Source organism: Brachionichthys hirsutus, chromosome 5 (assembly GCF_040956055.1).
Source record: "Brachionichthys hirsutus isolate HB-005 chromosome 5, CSIRO-AGI_Bhir_v1, whole genome shotgun sequence".
Classification (NCBI taxonomy): Eukaryota; Metazoa; Chordata; class Actinopteri; order Lophiiformes; family Brachionichthyidae; genus Brachionichthys; species Brachionichthys hirsutus.
Genome location: NC_090901.1, coordinates 6,850,931 through 6,870,402, shown reverse-complemented (window position 1 = coordinate 6,870,402; position 19,472 = coordinate 6,850,931). Strand labels below are relative to the sequence as shown.

Sequence of the window (19,472 nt, the reverse complement as noted above, 5' to 3'; positions counted from 1 at the left end):
TTTCTTTTTATTCTAACTAGATTTCCGCGCGTAATAACGCACGGCGCATGAGCCTGGAAGTTCTGACCCTGTCCTGCTGCGCTGGATTATGCACAGCTAGTTGCATAATGTTTTTTTTTCTGGCTCCTTGCACCATTCCACACACTTCCCATTTGTGTTTTCTGAGACTTTTCGACATGACTCACTTTCCTCTCCAAATGACAACCTTTTCACTGCGCCCATTGTGGCGCGCGCGATGAGGTGGTACATGCGTTGTGTTTGGGGCAGGTGTGCCGTAATTGGGACCAAAACAAAGCCATCCTCAGCTTACCCTCGCCTTAATGAAAGGACATTGCCTCTGATGATGAGTAATGTTCTGCACCAGAACCTTGATGGCGGTTCTTGGTTGTCGATGAATTATTTTTATCCGCCTCATAATATCTTCCTTGTGGCCTCTGCTTTGGTTTAGTCATTTTTCCGACCAGCACCATTTCCTCTTTTGTTCCTGGAACACACAGAATGATGTTTTCTGCCATCGACCTGCTCTAAATAAGAGCTGTGAGCTATAAGCCCTAAATTAAGGTCTGCACACACGGAACTTTTACATCATTCAAGTGGGCATGAACGGCAAACCGTCCACTGTGCTTGGATGCAAATGTCTTGTTTTGGTTGTCATGTGGGAATCTTGTTAAAACCACATCCACATTTTGCAAATGCTCTGGTGATGCTGCCCCCCCCCCCCCCCCCCCCCCCTCTACTAAACGCAGCTCCCAGTGGATTACCGTTTAGAGGCCGGGGTTATTTATCATTTTGTCGGACGGTCCCCTTCTCCCCGCAGCCTCTTTTGATTTAATTGGGTTTATCTCCACTCCCTTGGGCCCTCTGGGTCTATACTCAGGCCCGCGGGTTGTGTCGCGCTGCGTCGTATAGGCTTCTCTCCGCACGATTCACGACTTTGCCGCTGTCTGTGGTTCCGATGTGAACGGAGCTGAGACACAGGAGCGATCCTCGCTGCTGGCTGGCTGGTCATGGATGAGTGGAGTCGGTCCAAGTGGTGATTTAGAGGCTGATATTAAAGCTCTGCGTCACCGTGAAGCCTCCAGTCATGCACGCCGGTATGAATGGCTTCACTGCGTGTGGTGAAGTGACTAAACCCTGGCTCTGTTCCTGCCACGGCTCCCTTTTACTGGTCCTCCTTGTTCCTTATCAGGGGCCGTTATTCAGCACGCTTTGTGTCTTCACCACACATTCATCATCGCACAATTGAGGCCACCTAGTCAACACTAGACGAACGTTCTGCACGGATGGTTTTCCAACTCATTTTGTGTCTGTTGTTTCTGGAACAGGATGGGTCTCCTCTCGCTCCACGCCGTCGTGCTGCTGTGGGCCTCGTGCACCAGTGCCCAGAACCAGTGCGATAATTCCCACGAGACGAACAAACTCAACCTCTCAGTCGCCTACGAGCTGCCGACGTTCACTGCGGACTTCCCGATCCAGAACATGGTGACGCTGGATGGGATTATCTACGTCGGAGCTGTGAACCGAATCTACGCCTTGGCCCCGAACCTCACAAAGCTGTCGGAGTACCGCACCGGGCCGCTGCTCGCCAATCAAACTTGCGGCCTGAAACTGAACGGCACAAGCGGCATGATGGACAACCACAACATCGCCCTGGTGGTGGAAAACATTTACGACAAGGGTCTGTACAGCTGCGGCTCGGCCGACAACGGCGTTTGTCGGCGTCACGTCCTGGACGACGACGACAGACCAAAGACTGTCGACGAACACGTCTACTGCTTCGCCGACAAGGTGAGGCCAGGCAAGGGTCAACCCGGTGACTCGGACGTCGTGGTCGGCGCCTCCGGTTCTCGGGTGCTCAATGTGGAGAGCAATGTCATCAAGTTTTTTGTTGGCAACTCCGAGATCCCGGGGCTCGGGACCGTATCCGACAGTGCAACACCCCCCCACACCATCTCTCTGAGGAAGATGAAGACGAGCCAAAATGGATTCACCTTCTTCTCCAGCCGCTCGTACATGGACCTGATTCCATCCCTGCGTGGAAACTACTACTTACGATACATCTACTCCTTCCACAGTCAGCCCTTCACCTACTTTCTCACGGTGCAGCGGGTGAGCCGGGACTCCCAGGCGTATCACACCCGCATCGTCCGCATGTGCTCCTCTGACCTGGCCATCCGCCGCTACGTGGAGATGCCCCTCGAATGCATCAGCACCGATAAAAGGCGACGGCGCTCCACGGACGACGTGAAGGTGTTCAACATCCTGCAGGCGGCCCACGTCACCAAGGTCGGCGATGACGAAGAGCTGCAGAAGCAGCTGAAGGCGGAGGCGGACGACGACGTTCTGTTCACCGCCTTCGCCCAGGGGAAGCCCGACTCGCCAGAGCCCACTCCCAACTCGGCCGTCTGCGTCATGTCCCTCAAGCACATCAACAACATGTTCAAGATGTACATACAGAAGTGCAACACGGTGGACCCGTACCACTTCACCGGATCCGACAGGAAGTCCTGCTACAATGTGGTAAGAGCTGGGAGGAAGTCAAAGTGAATATTTCATTTGGAGAATTGATTTCAAAATCATGAGACTTGCTTCGTGTGAGTTCTTCTGCCAAACGCCTCCAGCCGCGGCACATTTAAAACACGCCATGTTGTGGCTTTTGGTTTGTTGATTGAATCTGTGAGAAGGGAATGATTTTGAAATGTTTTTCCAGAACCCAGTCTGAGCATCATCACAGTGTTTTACGGTGTCTCTCCGACTTAATATGTCTTCATCAGTCGTCTGCTGGCTCGGCTTTATCTGTTGGCGTTGCAGATCTCAGCTGGTTGGCTTGTTGGCTGGAGACACCGTCTCAGTGGCTGGGTGGTCCCAGCGTCAGGCAGACGGCGCTCTGTCCACTGGGATCGCTCTCTTTAGTCAAGTGTCCTTGAGCAGGACGCTGAAGCGTGAGCTGCGCCTGACCTCTGACCTCTCGAGTTAAGGACACGCGTGCAGCAGGTTCGTGTTGGAGGTGCAGGTGAAGGGCACGCTTCCCGGCTGACGTCTGTGGGCCGGTTCAGGTGTCGTCATTTCTTCCCTCTGATTCAGCAAACAAGATTTTGGGATTTAATTGATGATGTGCTGTACGTTTTAGATTGTGGATCGATATTTGGTGATCACTGTGCAGAAACACAGGCTAATGATCGCAGACTTGCACACCCGAGCATCACAATCCATCTGATCCATCAGCACCCCCCCCCCCCCCCCCCCATCAATGGATTTGATCGCTCGATCAATAACATTGGGAAGTCAAATGGCCCCTCCCTGACTTCATCTTTACTTAACCTCTGCAACCAGGTGTCGGATTACTTCAGGATTTATTCTACACTGGATGTTTTGTCAAAGAGGCACATACAGGAGTAACGTGAGAGCCACGTGACGCACACACACACACACACACACACACACACACACACATACACACAACTGCACCACAGATTTATCATGAACTGGTTTGAACATTGTGCATGAGTCTTATGCGACGAGCATTTACCTGACACACCTAAACCTGCTCATTCAAATTTAGATCAAATTGTGCAAACGTTAATTTTGAATCTCAGTTTTAGCGTCCGCTGGTTTCTGATGCATGGCTGCATTTCCTGCAGAGCTACACGCACGAATTAGCCATCATTAAAATAGAGCACGACATACAAAATAAATGGGAGTTGGCACCTTAAAATATACCTGAACGGGTATCGCGCTCGGTCAGTCTGCACTTTGAGTCTGACTGATTTGAACGCTATAAATCTAATAACAGAAACGCATGTAAAACGAGCTCTCATTGACAAACAGTTGGGGAAAACGTTGAAGCGTCCGCCAGGTGTGGAGTCCAGGTGTTCGAGCTCATCATCGCTCCGTCTGGCTGAGTCCAGTGGTTCTAAAGTCGAGCTGCAGGAAGCGTTCAGACAAGAAGAAACAGATGCGGAGGATTCGATTCAAACCAGCTTTACAAATAAATGTGAACACAATGTGTGGGTGGGTGTTTGGGTACATCCCCGCAGCTCTGACAGCGATCAGCGCCGGCGAGCCACAGGGGAAAGTGAGGAATGCTGGGAGCCGGGAGGGGGGGGGGCTCTGGGGTGGCACATATCTGATTCTCAGCGAGCCGTGATGAATGGCTCAGGGATAACAGGGCATCGGCAGCTGGGCGGAAGTTGATCCCGACTCGCTGGAGCAGCCGGCTCCCCCCCCCCCCCCCCCCCCCCTCGGCTCCCACCTGTTACAAGCACCTGTGGGGAAGAAGGAGGCTTTTACCTGGGGAGATGTTTCTATCGGTAGTCGTTCAGCCAGACGATTTCTGATCATGATGGGCCACGATCATGATTGCTCTCCCTCGGAGCACCCCCTGTCGGATCCCCCTGTCGGATCCCCCTGCCGGATCCCTGGGCTCCGGGGGCCTTCATGTGAAAAGTCTCTGATGCTGAAAGCGTTGTGAGGGAAGCAGGACCTGTCCCGGATGCGAGGTGACGCCTCACAGAGCTACTGGTCACATCTCAAACCGGAAACCTCTCTGGTTTCAAACCGTTTACCGACAGTCACCTTCGAGCTGTCTGCAACGGCTGTTTTAGAATCAGAATCAGAATCGGTTTATTGTCGATCAGGGTTCACAGACTAGGAATAGTTCACGGTGAAGTCGTGCAACATGCAACAGTAAAGGTTTTCTTCGCTGTCCAACCCAGACGGTGTTTGTGTGCTTCCTCTTGACGATGACTGACGGCATGGAAGCGGCTGTTGTACTACTCGGAGCGAGGGTGTACTATCTCATTATTACGCATTCTTTCCCCTTGACTCACCTGATTTCTGGGTCTCTGTCTGTCTGTGACGTACGACAGCAGTTTTCTGCAGATCTCTGCAGCACGATTGCACAGAGCCGCCGCAGCTCTCCATGTTGCTCTGGTTAATTCTGATGTCTGGCATTTTCCTTTAGCTGCCGCGCCAAGCGTGCCGCAGGTCGGAGGCCGGATCGCTGAGGAGCTGCTACAGGAGTGTGCCAGGAAGGCACTCATCGCTGGTGCTTGAGTCGTCTTGCCTTCAGCTGTGGAAACGGCAGACCGCCGAGCTGACGTCGCTCTAATCATAGCGCAGCATTATGATTTTAGGACACCGGGTTTTACGGAGATAAGGGCGGCCATACATTCATAAACCGGTGTAAGCACTTGGAGGAGGCACACAGGAGGTTATTATTGTGGTTTGGATCTGGACTGGGTTGAGGGCTTAGTGTAAGAGCTCGTCTGAAGGCTTGAAGTGCTGCCTGTCGTAATCCTTAACGTGGGATGGATGCTTGGATGTTGTTATAACGAGAGGCTCTCCGTTTAGCCAGCGACTTGATGAAGCAGATCGGCTGCTGTGTCTGTCTTCAGGCTACACTCACTTCAAGGAGAAGCAGTGATGCTGAAAGATGCAGATTGACTGCTGATGATTACGCTTTAAGGCTTTTTTCCGTTCTGCGCCAGTAGACACAGACTGGACTGATCTGAGCCGGGAATATACGCCTGACTGATTATGTCCAAAGCCAATGCCAAATTTACATTTGTTTTCTTGAACCACATGTAATAAAACTTTATATTCGCGATTTTGTTAACGAGGCATTGCAGGAGCAACTAAAAAATCACCCTGAAAATGTCATCAAGATCCGTCCAGAGCGTTTTGAGTTATCTTGCTAACAGACTGACGGACGATCACACAACCCCCCCTCGGCGGAGGTAATAAATGCGTACGTGTTTCTATGTTGTACATCGTTTTAGGCAACTCTGAAGACATTTATCATCATCCGAGCGACTGCCAGCGGACCGCCCTGTAATCGCTCTGCTATGCTCTGTGGCCCGGGGCAGCTGCCTGTTCTTTTATTTCGGACCAGCGGTTTAGCTACATTCCCTGTCGTCTCATATTTGATCTCTTATTTCACACCTCATAATAGACCAGTGTGTACTAATGGTGTGTTACCACAGTATATATGTACAGGTTGTGTACTAGTACACACCAAGGGTCTGCGTGCAAAAACGTACGCTGTTTGGACTAATACTGTAGTATTGAGATGTTGTCACCATGACGACACATAAAGTACCTTATACCTTATTCTTCAGCAGTCTTTAAACAAGCTTTTTACATTTCTAAATACCTTCTAAAGACTTGATCATTATTGTGTCCGGAGCGTCGTAAGGATTCAGTCCCATCCGTCTACAAAGGAAGCAGGAACACTTGAAGAAAGACATAAAGGCCAGCTGAGGCTCGGAGTCATCATCAGATTACTATCGATTGAAGAACCCCCCCCAAAGTTGATTGCTTTTAAATGGAATCTTTGCACTGATTGATTAGAGCGTGTGTAATAGAATTCCAGCCGGGAGTCCTTTTAATTAACCACCTTTGAACCTCATTGATTTTTTTTTTAATATTATGTTTCCTAATTTCTGATTTTGAATTGTGGTGATAATCCATTGGTCTTGCTTCCATGATGAATGTGGATGTCCCAGATTAGCCCTCGTTTCATGAAGCACTGAGTGGACGGATGCTTTCTGTTGGTTGTCGGGACAATGAGGACGCCAGTCGGCAGGGGTTCGATGATCAGCTGCAGGCGGGTTAGGGTTATGGTTGTGTGTGTTGATTGGTAAATGACATTCTTTGTGTGTACTCCGTCTGCTCTACAAATGACAGTTTCTTTTTCTTCTTGAAAAAAACATGAAATTACTGCAGTTTCTGAGGTTTGAGCTCCTCAGATCACACCTGGCGTGCCTGTACCTGTCCTCGCTGGTGCTAGACTGTGTGCAGGACCCAAAGATGCTCTCAACAGGTGGGCGAATCTCCAGTAGCGTACTGGAAACGTCAGAAGAATGAAAACAATTCCTTCATGTCCCGTCCTGTTATTTTCATTACAGCCCATTTCAAAGAGGCATGGCTGCCTGTGATGAGACGAGATGAGATCTATTGTGTTGCAATCTAGTTATTAACAAAGATGTGTGAGCACAGACGGACACAATGCTGATGGATGGACCGGTTCTGGGGGACATCAATGCAGCAACAGGTAGCTTGTTGGAGCTTTGGGACATGATCGACTAAAGGTGCGTCCCCACTAGTTCCATAAAGCAGCAGCAGCAGATGTCGGCGGTTCTTGAAGTTCTTGAGTTAACCTCAAGCCCGTGTCTCCTCTCCTCTGATTCTGCGTTTTAGAGGGGGACAGTGATGGTCTGCTTGCGTTTGGCTCCGGGGTCAGGTCGTGGGATTTCAGTTCATCTTTGTTTCACATTAAGACATCGTTCTTTATCTGTTTTTTTTATTTCTGAACCCAGTTTCTAGCTGCAGCGTTGTGTGGCGTCCACATATCGATGGACTCAATCCTGCTAGTATACCGGTACTGACTGAATCTCAGCGTTCACTTCAGAGACACCTTCACTGGTTACAGCAACAACGAAATCATAAAATAACAAGTTGACAATTAATAAGCCTGTTTGGGAGATTGTGGTCCGACCGCTGCCGTGTCCAGGCCGGTCCCTGCATGTGCACGGGGACACGCTTGGTCAATGCTGGCCTCTGTCTAATTTACTAGGCCTTGGTTTTGTGCTGTGATGGATCATTAATCCACTGATTTTTTTCACTAATGATCACCCAAGAAAGGTTTCTTAATTCTCTGACAGCAGAGGACAAAACTGCACCAGTTTTATTTCAGCACAGTCCGTGGCCCTCAGTGGTTTTAGTCTGCAGGCATTTCCTGGACAGTTTTCTGCATAATTGCACGTTCACCCGATGTCAGTGTTTAGTTTTCGATCAGCACGGTTAATTATTAGCCCACTAGTGAGGTTACTTGTTTTTCTGGGAAGCTGGACGTGTGTGTAAAACCTTTTGCATGAGCCTTTGTATGCACGTCTTATCTCTGTTCCCCTAAATAAAGAGTAGTGCAATGAATGTGCAAACCGTCAGTGCCTGCAAGCTGTCTTCCAACGACGGTGGGAAATTACCGACGTCCAAATACTGTTACATTCCGGGTTTGTTGTCCTCAGGACCATATTGCCAAACGGTCACTTTTCAATTCAGATGATTGATTATGCTGTTTGTTTGTTGTGATGTGATCATAAAATAAATGTATTTGGGTTTTGGAGTGTTAGAAACCTGCTGGTCAGAGCTCCCAGCTGTCTGTCTTAAACGCGCTTCACACATGCGTTTAAAGGCATGTTTGTCGCTCTCTCGACGGTCGTCAAGGCGAGGGCTTCTGTTATCAGCCCACAGGCTCTACCACCATTGTGGAAGCGTCTTTGTCTTTTGGGTGAGGTGACCCTTAAAGTGGACCAATCGTCTTGTGACATTCAACCCTCCATCACCCCTTCCGGCGTACTTCCTGAAAACACAGATGACCAATAAGTAATCCACATTTTCTAGCCAATCAGAAGTGGTCTCCAACTCCTTAAAGGGGAAAGTCTCACCTCGGATAGTCCCTTAATCCTCCCATTCCATTCCAGCAGTAATCCACTGACTGTGTACTCAAGTAATGGGCGGCAAATAAAGCAGAAGCCTGTATGTCTTTATTCACCCGAACAATGAGCTGCAAACAGAGACGCGCTCCAGTTCATCCGTCCACACTGCAGACATTGTCTCTTGCAGCCTTTGATCTTATCCTCCTCGTCTGTGATCCGGGCTTGAATCATCGCAGCAGGAAGGCACGCTCACACCTGAGGAGGTGGGTGTTGTGATCTACGGTTAAAAGCCCGTTTTTGGTGGCAGCTGCTGCGTATTTGTATTTTACATGAGTGAGGAATTTGTTTGTGTGGCTTCAGACTGTAATATTGTTCCCTCCTGTTGGTCTGTCTGTTAGCAGGATCACAGGAAAAACTGAAACTGCTGGATGGATCTGGATGAATAAAAGTCTGAAGATGGGTCTTGGTCTAACTTAGATCCATTAAATTCTGAGAACGATCCGGATACCCGTCTGGATACAAAAACATCTGGATTTTCCCATTTACTTATAATGGAGGCTTTAAAAAAATATCCTATCTTGTAAAATCTGCATTCAATTCAGTCACCAAAAATCACAGTCATAAAGGTGTCCGATATGAACCGTCATGAAACATGTCTTCTGGTTCTGATCCAGAATGAGGTCAGGAACAAATATTCCATTTTAACATTAAAACACATTTATGGATTCAAGAATCAGTTAAAAATACACATCAACTCTGATTCACTTTGACTTTTCATGGTTGGTGTATAAAGATACCAAGAACAATCTAAAACCTTTTGGTGCTGATCCAGATCACCATGAGGATCCAGTTAGGAGGGGAACGAGCTGCTTGGAGGAGGTCTGTGCTCTCCAGGGGATTTTCTAGTACAGTAGTTGTTTTTTATAAATGTAAATGTAGCAGGTTTTTTTCAGGTTATTGTTCGGTTAGACCACGCCCTTCTATCCACAGTTCTCACAGTAAAACGTGGAACACAACCCTCGTGGTGAAGGCAGCACGCTGAGATCCTCCAGTCCGAGCATTACAAATCAGGCTTCGGGCCTGACGACTCGGTAAGTGAGTGCAAGCATATGCTGCACCATTACTCAAAGCGTTATCCCTGAAGATCTTTGATATACGCTCGAGTGTGTGAGGAGAGGATGAGAATGCAGCTGGATGCCAACATGCAGGAGAGTTCGGTGCGAACAAGCAGAACAATGATGCGTGGCCGGCTCTCTGAGGAGGGAGGCGGGAGGCTGGGCCCGAAGTCCTTTGCCTTTCTGACACAGAGACTCTGAAGCTCAGGAATGGCTGCCACCTGCTAGCTGTCTCAACACGCAGGGGGAGATTGATGAAGGGCTGTCTATAAAAGTCATACTTAATGGACGAGGCTTTGTCCATTTATGTTTCTACGTGGTTTCTTTTTTTTTTTTTTAATTAGCTGTGACCGTTTCCGTGCAAAGCTGCTGGAACGTCACTTATGGTTTCCTGTTTCACAAATTATGGAAAGATAAATCATTCCTTTCTTGCTGCAAGCCACGCCTTTCAGATTGCCACTCGTCTTGCTCTGCCTCTGATCTGAGATCTGCGAGTGCAGGAAGGACTTTGCCAGTGATCCCGTCCATCCCGGGGAGCGCTGGGAGTCCTGCGTGCTCAGACCTTATGCTGACCCTCCACTGATAAGCCGACTGGCTGCTGAGGTGCAGGCTGGACTGTTATCTGGCTGCTCCTGGACGGCTGCTGTCCAGCTGCTGTTTTCCTACCTGTCTCCTCGATTGATCTCAAATCCTGAAGGCAGTATGCTTACAATGGTAGCTAGAAGTGCCGAGAAGCTTCAATCGTCTGCTCTGCTGGATGGGTCTAATTATTTCAGACTTCAAGAAAGGAGAAAGTCTCCCGGACAAACTGCGGATTTGGCTGAAGGATTCTGAAAAAAGTTCAGTTTTTGCTTGAGAACCTCGGCTCCTTAACCAAATGTGGTCCTGCTCTGCAGTCTTTATGACCTCTTCATTGATGCTGCAGTGAAGGCAATCCTCAATGGGCAGTATAATGCTAATGGGAATTCAGTTGTGCAATAGAGGAAACGGTTTGGACGATTGCTGAATCAACGGCGTCGTGGCTTTGGGATTATTTAACATACCAGGAAATGTTCTCACAGCAGTGACAGTCCGTGACTCTGAGAAACGAGGTTGTTGCCTCGTTTAGAATGTTCACATCACCATTTGTCCCGGTAGAGCACTGGTTCCCGGTCACGGGAGTTGGAAAAGATCCGGTTTCCTCCAGCATGTTGGGGGGTTCCGTCACCGGTATCAACATGAGCTGAGGATTTCAATAAATAAATAAAGCCAGGGAGGAACGTGTGAGCCCAGTGGGAATGTTTCACCTTAGGTTTCAACTGGAACGTTCATGAACGCATCGCCGGGAGGAATGACTCATTCCTGTCCCAGTCAAACGATTTCAGTCGGGATCGGTCTCTCTGAATATCTTATCTGCGTCTGTCAGCGTAAGAATGCATTAAGGAGGCGACCTCTGTTTCCCCCTTTGATCTGTGGGCTGAAACTTAAGCTACTGTGTCAGTCCGACCCAAATGAGGATTTGTGAGTCAACTCTGGAAAGCTCATCAAAAGAATATGCCGTTGCTTTTTTTTAGCAGGGGTGGAATTATAGAAGCTCTCAGACGGGGCAGGAATAGTCTCAGCAGTCCGTCCTTCTTCCTCCTGATTTCAACGGCATAAATCCCAGATCTGGGAGAAGGACGGGAGAAAAGCATGTTGAGGACAAGAAGCCGGGATGAAGACGGATATTCCTGTCTGCGCTGGACGGTGGAGGCTGCAGGATCATCATTCAACCAGCCGGGTTCCTCCAGTCTGGGTGATTTAGTGGAAGCTGCATTGTTGTGGTGTTGGAGCATGGAGAACACACACACACAAACGCACACACCACCTGATTATTTAACTGTTAGCACAGGAAGCTAAAGCAAATAGAAAAAAGAGAGGAAGGTGGTCGGTCAAGAGAAGAATTGTCAGAGGAGACGAAGGGCAATGATGTGAAACTGGAAGGCCTGGGGGGGCAGACTTTAAGAACATTTGGAAATTGTCTGCTGATCGGAAAACCCCAGAACCCTCCGCCTGTGGCTATGAGAACTCAGGAATGCTCAGGAATGTTCCATTTCATCAAAATAAAATAACGATGCTGTGATATGTGAACTATTTTTGGGTGCTTGCAGCTTTGCATGCTGGGTAGTGCGTCATTATTGGTTTCTAATTTTTTTTTTTTTTATTCACATTTTTCATTTTAAAATGAGGTGATTGATTTGAAAAGGATCAGAAGCTAATTTTATTCCGAAAATGGTGAATGTTCCAGAATAATATTCAAATGTGCTAAATTAAGATTTTTCTAACAGGCTGCAACGCACCATGGGAGACGAGAACTTAATATTGGTGTGAAATCTCCCTGAAACAAAGGGCAAAGTTGTTTCTTTTGCCCGTGGCTTGAAATGTTGATTCCATACCCGTTTCAGACAAGTACAATGAGACTGAGTAAAGTTTGCACAGCCTTTATCTATTACACCGAGTACCTGCGATATTTCTTGTCAGTATTACGAGTACTACGAGGGGGGGTGGTAGCATGTAAAAGGAACGTCCTCAGCCACTCAAACAAAGCAGTCCTCCTTTTTCTACATTGTTTAGAATGTCTCATCTCCCCGTCTTCTCTCGGACCTGTTTATGCCTGAGGCCATTTTTCTCTACATTTCGGGGGGCCCTTCAAACAGAACCGTCGTCGTGCCTGGCGTCTGGGTGGGTGGGGGGCGCTGGGTTATTGTCAGGTTTCTCGCCGTCTGCTGTATCAACACGCACGCACATCCCAACACGGAGCGAAACACGTCTGCATGCAGCAGACACCTGTGAGCCGCGTCGACACGCACGTACAAAGGAGCACGGCTGTTAGTCCTGCTCCTGGGGGTCGTGTTGCAGAGAACCTGGAGTTCTGCTATTTGGGCACCGATTGTACTGAAACAGTTCCCCACCACCAAACGCACTAAATCACATTTCACGTTGTTCAAAGATGCATTTCCACATTTCCGATGCCAGTCGGCCGTCGCTGCTGCCTGCAGGTCAGAGCTGTGAGACGCATTCAACAGGTCCGTGCGTGCGTCCAAGTCGACGGGCTCGGCCCGAGCCTCTGTGTGATGTGTGTTTTGGTGCAGTGGCGCCTTTCTTTTTGACGGTGTTGGTATCCGAACCCCATCCTTCCAGGAACCCAGTCCACGGTACTAATTCACGCATTAGTGTTTCTGTTCACAGACGACCCGGGGCCACAGTGAGAGTAAGAAAACGACATCAAACCACCGGGATCGCCTTTCAGTCCCCTCTTGACTTTGCCGCCGGGTTCAGGAGCTCCACGACACTGAAACGCGATCTCCACGCCGTTGTTTTCAGGACAATGGCTCCTGGTTAATTATAGGCCAAAAGGTGTCCAGTGTTTCAGACATCTGGCCGACAGTGCCGGTCCTGCAGCTCAGACGCCTTCACAGGATGACCCACAAGTTGTAGAACACCGAGAGGATTTGTAAACCCATAAATCTTTAGGTAGAAGCAGAACGAACAGAAAGGACGGTTACTGGTCGACTTCTCAACCATTGATCCTCCAGTTCCAGTGTAGACTAAGCTTGATTTGGTAGGGGGTCCTAAAACTGCTACTGTAGAGACCAGGGATGATCCGATCACGGGATTGCATCGGGACATCCCTAATATAGACCAGGGGTTATCATGGGGGCCAAATCTGGACGTAATGACAGGAAAAAAGAAAGGCCTGTTCTTAGCATGGTCCGGTCCGGTCGGGTTGGGTCGGCATTCTCTGGAAGACCATCGGTGTCGTGGTTACATCAGCTGATTGTTGCCCCGCAACCTAAATGACTGTTGGAGGCTTTGTTGGTTGGGGCATGGTTTTTATTATCATTAGGGCCCGGGGTTAAGGGTTGGGCCCGGAGGTCTTAGACCTCACACCACAGCGGCGGCGGCGGCCGAGAAGGCGGCCCGGTCCACTCGACCTCCCTGCTGTAGACTCACGTTACGCTCTCGAGCAACGGCATCCGTCAAACTGATGAGAAAAGAGAGCCAGCAGAATGTGGTGTGACACCGGTTCCATGATGGACACATTAACCTCCTGAGTCCTGAATGCTTGCATGGCATGCAATTTTAACTTCTCTTGTTATATTATTATCAATATATTATTAACATAACATTATTCAGTCGTTACGCAGAGAACATTAATCTCGACTTTTGATAGAACAAATAGTCACAACTGAGGAATGATCTGTGAAATGCTTTATTTGGTGCCAGAATCTGGTGTTGGGGTCTGGACGACCTCACACCCGATGTCCACACACGTGGACGCCGGGTCCCGTGGAGGTTAACATTGAGAACGTCCGTTCTGACCCACAGAGAAGCAACGAGGTGAGCTGTGGGGCTTCAGGTAGAACTTTATTCAAACTGGACGGAACCAGGTTCTATGTAATCTAAAAGGATAAAGAAAAAAGTCCAATGAAGTAGGAGGAACGGGAGGTCCGACACGCTCCCCTCCTCCTCCTCGTCTCTCGCTACGTGTCAACATCTTTGTGCATTTTCCAATAACTTTTAGCAACAAGCTGTCAGCTCTTAGCCGGTTAGCCATATTTCTCCACTCTTTTATCACCAAGTAATTTAGTGCAGATTGGATCTCTGCACCCCCCCCCACACACACACACACACATCTGTGCACTTGGAACCGTCCCGTCCAATGCAGCCACCGGCCTTGAGGACATTTAATGTCTCCAGGCTTTGCTTCTGGCTTGTTGATTGGGTCTGCGTTCCTTGGCTCTCCTCTCCTCGCGGTGCCGTTTGTCTTGGACTCCTCGCCCAGGAGATTCCACATGTATTACTACACCATCTTTAAAAGTCTAACCGGAGGATGGACGTGGCGCTTTGAGCTAGGCAGCGCGTTAGGAAGTAAAGTTCTGAAATCAGTTTTACGTCTTACGGTTTTAAAGCCCACCCAAAGCTCGACTAAAACAAATGATGCTACGTAGCTCCAGTGGTAGAAACGTCCACTGACGAATAACTGAAATCACCGATTAAACCTGAACGCACCACAAGCTCTGTCGAAATTGTTGTACCTGGGTTCGACTCCACCGAGGTCATCGTCTACTGAAGTTGAGAAAACAGGGGTGTCAGGCCCGGTCAAGCCGTCAGGTCAACGACCTGAAGAGCCCCCGGCCTCTGGGTCATTACTAATTAATGCAGCCTGGGGTCCTGACTAAACGCAGTGTTGGGCAGTCCCGTTAGAGATGGGGGGGGGGGGGGCTGATGGACCCGGCTGGATCTGCCTCCTGCACTCTCACTGTATGCTCCACAGACCCCAGACACAACAACGGGCACCATCCAGCGACATTCAAAAACCGAAGCGTCCCGTTTGAAACCCAGCGAGCAGACGGAGGTGGGGGGGGGGGGAGCGATGGAGGTAAAAAATAAAAAAGGAGCAGTTGTTGGAATGCAAACAGCGTTCAGTTTCCTCACTGTTTCCCATGACGTCCTGCCGTCTGCAGGCGTCTCTCCAACAAAGCGCCGCTTGCCCTGGAGGTACAGTCATGCCGAGACCTCCATTACGAGCCCAGGCTGACGAAAGAGGAGCTGGGGGAGGCTTAGGAGGGTTGCCTGTCAACGTCCCCCCTCAGATATGAAAGAAGATCGTGCCTCAGTTCTGCATGTTATAAAATGAGCCCCGTTTGGATCAAGTGATCCGGTCTCACTGACGTTTCCCAGACGTTTCAGTCATCGGTGAATCGTCTTGTCTTGTCAACATGACCACCCTGGAATTCCTCGACGGCTCATTGTCACATGAAACATGCCTGTAGCCGCGTTCCGGTTCTGTTCATGTGCGTTTTGTTATTTCTGACCCAGCAGGTTTAGGCGTTACAGGAATGGACGGGTGATTCTTTTGTGATTCTTGTGTTGCAGACTTCATCAGACGACTGCGACCCACATGAGGGAATCCATGAAGGGCGAGAGGGCCAGTATCGCCTGCAGGTGACCCAGTTTGTCCAGAGGCTGGAGTACTGGCACAAAGACCTGGCGAACACCTTGGTTACCTCGATCACCGTGGTGCCGGTCCATGGCCGAGCGGTGGCGTACCTGGGCACGGCTGACGGCCGACACATGCAGGTAACGTGGCTGTGCTCCTGCCGTTGCAAATGCTATAGCGGTTAGCCCTGAGCAGAGATCATGAGGCAGCAGGGCCTTTGTGGTTTCCCCCCCTCTCTTTGTTCTCGTAAATGCAGCAGGATGCTGTCGACGAGGAGTGGAAGCAGTCCGCTGCAGGTGTGTTTGGTTGGGTCGGGTCGGGTCGGGTCGGGGTCGGGCAAGCTGCGATGAAGCAACATCAGATTTTTCTGTTTGAACAATTTGCTTAGCTTGGACCTTTGCTCAGCAAGCCTCCAAAAAGCCAACGTTCCCATCTGAGCGAACGCAGCCCGTTTTCCATGTTGCTCTTCAAGCCCCGATCCCCTTCCTGATCATTTCAGCTGCTTTCCTGACTCGGACTCGACCCGCCAGGGCTGCTCGTAAGGGATGTTAGTAATGGACTGCTTGACTTCGGGCCAGACGGTGATTCCAGTGTCCTAATATTCACATGTATAAATATTATTTTTAATCTTGGGGAACGCTTGGCAGGAACTCAAAGCTGCGAGCTTTTAGTTGAGAACAGAAATCATCGGCTGTCACAGAGGCGGTCATTAGATTCCATTAGATTCCATTAATGGGCTGCAATCATGTGGAGAAATCACTGACTTGTGTTTGCATGTTTGTCATGTCAGAAACTCATCTCTGCTATGATCAGCATGGCGGGTGTTGGTGTTGTTTCCATGGAAACGCCTTGTCGATGATTCTGAGGGGTGGCCATCCTTCATGCATGTTAACCATGACAACGTCACGGGGAGGATTCTGATGGTTTGGGCTGTTTATCTCAGCTGATAGAGGGCGTGGCCTGTGTAGCGAGTCCAGTGGCGGCGTGGCTCGATTCCCGCCTGAAAAAACTTTCAATATAACCCAAAAAAACAAGTCAAGGGTGCTTTCACGTCACGCCTCTTTAGCGTGCTAAACGGCGTCGCGCTAACCGAAGCCGCTCCTGGCCATTCGATGTTTGTTGAGCAGTGATCTTGTAATCCAAAAGATCTTCAGGCATCAAAGTTAAAACCATTATTTGTGAATGTTTTAAGACGACTCCAACATCTTTCAGCGAGGCGCCGCGAGTGACGCTCCCGTACCAATGGCTACGACAAATGGGAGGCATGAAGAAACGAATTAACTCGCATGTTTTTGGAACACAAGAATGAAAAGACATGCAGGGAAACAAAAGGCTAGAGAGGCATGGAAAAATGGATGGACAGCTGCAAGGGGAGGGATGGAGCGACTGTGGTGCGAGGGGGCTTACAAGCTGAACGGCGCGTTAATGGTGAACGGCTGAGCGTCCAGAGCAGCTGTCGCCGTGGGGTTCCTCTAGCGACCCCCCCCCCCCCCCCCCCTCCGAGGCCCCGCTTCTCTCTTTATTTGTGTCCTCTTATTTTTCTGTGGTTTGTTGAAGCCAATGAAGTTTTTGACTTCGGTCTGCAGAGGAGATCAGCTGTCCTGTCCTGGAAAGCTCAAGCCCGAGAGGGAAGAGGAGACCGACCGGATTCATGCCATAATTCACGTTTATTCGAAATGTTAGATAAGGAGAGAGAAGACGGAGAGATAAAGCTCATAAAAGGACTATGTTTTGCTTTATAGAATCAATAAGCAGTCATGTGGTGCTTGTTGGAGCGAAATATGCTATGGCAATATGTCAGCAATTTTGTGTGTGTGTGGGGGGGGGGTTATTTTTTACTACTAAATTTAGTTCCACATTATCAAATTTGTTTATTCTGTGAATAAATAGTTTAAAAGAAAGAATATTCTTGAAGAGTTAATTGGACTGGTACTGGTTAAAAGTTAAGTGCAATATGTAATGTCACTAGTTTTTATAATTTGACTTGATAAATAAATACAGATCTTAAAAGCATGCATGGTCTGTGTAATTTTAATATATTATTAATCTGTTAAAATTACTCGAAAGGACTCGAAACTCAAAGTGTAGGACTTGACTCGAGACTTACTTGTGACTTGCAAAGCTCCGAACCCCTTTTTGTGTCCTCCTTCAAACTGGCTTCATGATTCCCTGAGCGTTCCCAGAGTTCTCCAGCGAGGCCTCTGAATAGCTGAATACTGAATGAAGCTAACGTTTCTCTCTGGTAGCTTCAAAACCCCAACATCAAATGAAGGAAATCTTTCATTTCATTAAGATGAAAGATGAGAACCGGAGCTTTTGTCGGCCTCGCTGCTGGAATGGACGGCCTTTCAACCACCTGCCCCCGTCCCAGCGTTGACCCACAGGATTCATTGTTAGTGCCATAAAAAGGAACGTGTCAACTTTTCTTGTGTTTCTGCTTCCTGGTTTCTCCCGGCGGACGAAACGAGAGGGAACATGGAGTCGAGGCAGCTAAAGAAAAAGAGCTTTGTTCCCCCAAATGGACTCCGTTCTCACTCAGGAAGTGTTTCCATAAGCTTCGGTTGGGCTGCTGTGGGAATAACAGCAGTGGTGTTTATAGCCCCCCCCCCCCCCCTCCCCATGCTTAATACAATAAGCAGTAATTTACACCGCTATTGCCTCCATAGAGATGCTTGTTGTATGGGCTCGTCCCCAGAGGAAAGCCAGCCATTATACTCGCCGTTACAAAGCTCACGTTGATCATGGGGCTCAAACACAGGCAGCAATGATGCGTCTGGCGGGGCGGGCGAGGGTCAGCCCTCCGACAAAATCACATTTACGTTTACAATGCAGCGGGTCAGGGAGGCTCCCTGGACGCCAACTCACTCCTATGTAAAGTAAATGCAAGAAAAAGCCTTTAAGCACGTTGTTTGTTTGTAATAAATCACACACACACACACACACCTGTTGGGCAGGAGTGTGATTTTCATTTTAAATCCATGTCAATGGAGCCCATTAGAGACCTCGTTCCATTCTACTTTCTCGCAGCGGTATAATTGCAGCCTAACGACAGATTATGAATTCTCTTGCAGGAGTGTTGTCTGCTTGTCACTGTGTGTGTGTGTGTGTGTGTGTGTTTAGGGTGTGTGTACACGACCTGCGTGTTTATGACGTTGGATGTGTTTGTGCATGCGAGTCTGTAGCGGTAGAAGGTTTCACTGCGTGTTTACACTCATTGACCGCTTCGGTTACAAGCTGCTGTTTGTTCTTACGGACTCTTTACCTCCTCCTTGGGGGTTCTGTTTTTGCTGCCGTCTGTCTGTCTGTCTGTCTTTTAGCAAGATAGCTCATAAAGTTAGGGACGGATCTGGATGTCATTTTCAGAAAACATTGGGAATGCTACCAGGAACAGTTGATAAAGGTTTGGTAATGATCCAGAAGAGATCATGCATTCTGGATTGCTTTGAAATTTTCCTTAACATTGCAATAAATCAAGCTTCAAAATTTATTCCTCAATATCTCAGTTGATTGTTTATCGATATTTATGGAATTTGACACCGTCTAACAATTACTGAATCCAATTACTAAAGGTTTGTTTTCATGGTTAAGGAATATAAGAATATAGATAAAATAGATGGAGAGCCATTATTTTTGGTGTAAATCACCATATAGGGAGACTGAGCTGCTTGGTGGAGGTCTGCGCTCTGAGTGTTTTTTTATTCTTCCAAAACTCTGTAATCTGACATTTTAAAAGTGTGACCTTCTCGGAATTTGAAAGGAATAAATGGGGACATAATTCCATTCCGTCCACCTTTCAGGTGCTGTTCTCTCGATTTGCGTCTCCTCATGTCAACGTCCAGCTGGACTCCAGGCCCATCTCCACCAGCGTCTCCCTGCAGGAAGAGGGAGCTCTGCTGATGGCGGCAGGAAACAAGGTGAGTCTGGAGCATGAAAGAACAAGGACAAAACCCGCCGGCG

At 48.7% G+C, this 19,472-nt stretch overlaps 1 protein-coding gene across 1 annotated transcript in view; it reads left to right on the top strand.

Moving 5' to 3' along the window:
• The first annotated feature begins 1,326 nt into the window (after window positions 1-1,326).
• Window positions 1,327-19,472, top strand: part of met (MET proto-oncogene, receptor tyrosine kinase) — a 37,004-nt gene continuing 18,858 nt past the window's right edge. Inside the window, exons 1-3 of the mRNA XM_068739282.1 lie at window positions 1,327-2,520; window positions 15,452-15,655; window positions 19,313-19,429. Of these exons, the coding sequence (XP_068595383.1) occupies window positions 1,327-2,520; window positions 15,452-15,655; window positions 19,313-19,429 (1,515 nt within the window). The remainder of the gene's footprint in view (window positions 2,521-15,451; window positions 15,656-19,312; window positions 19,430-19,472) is intronic.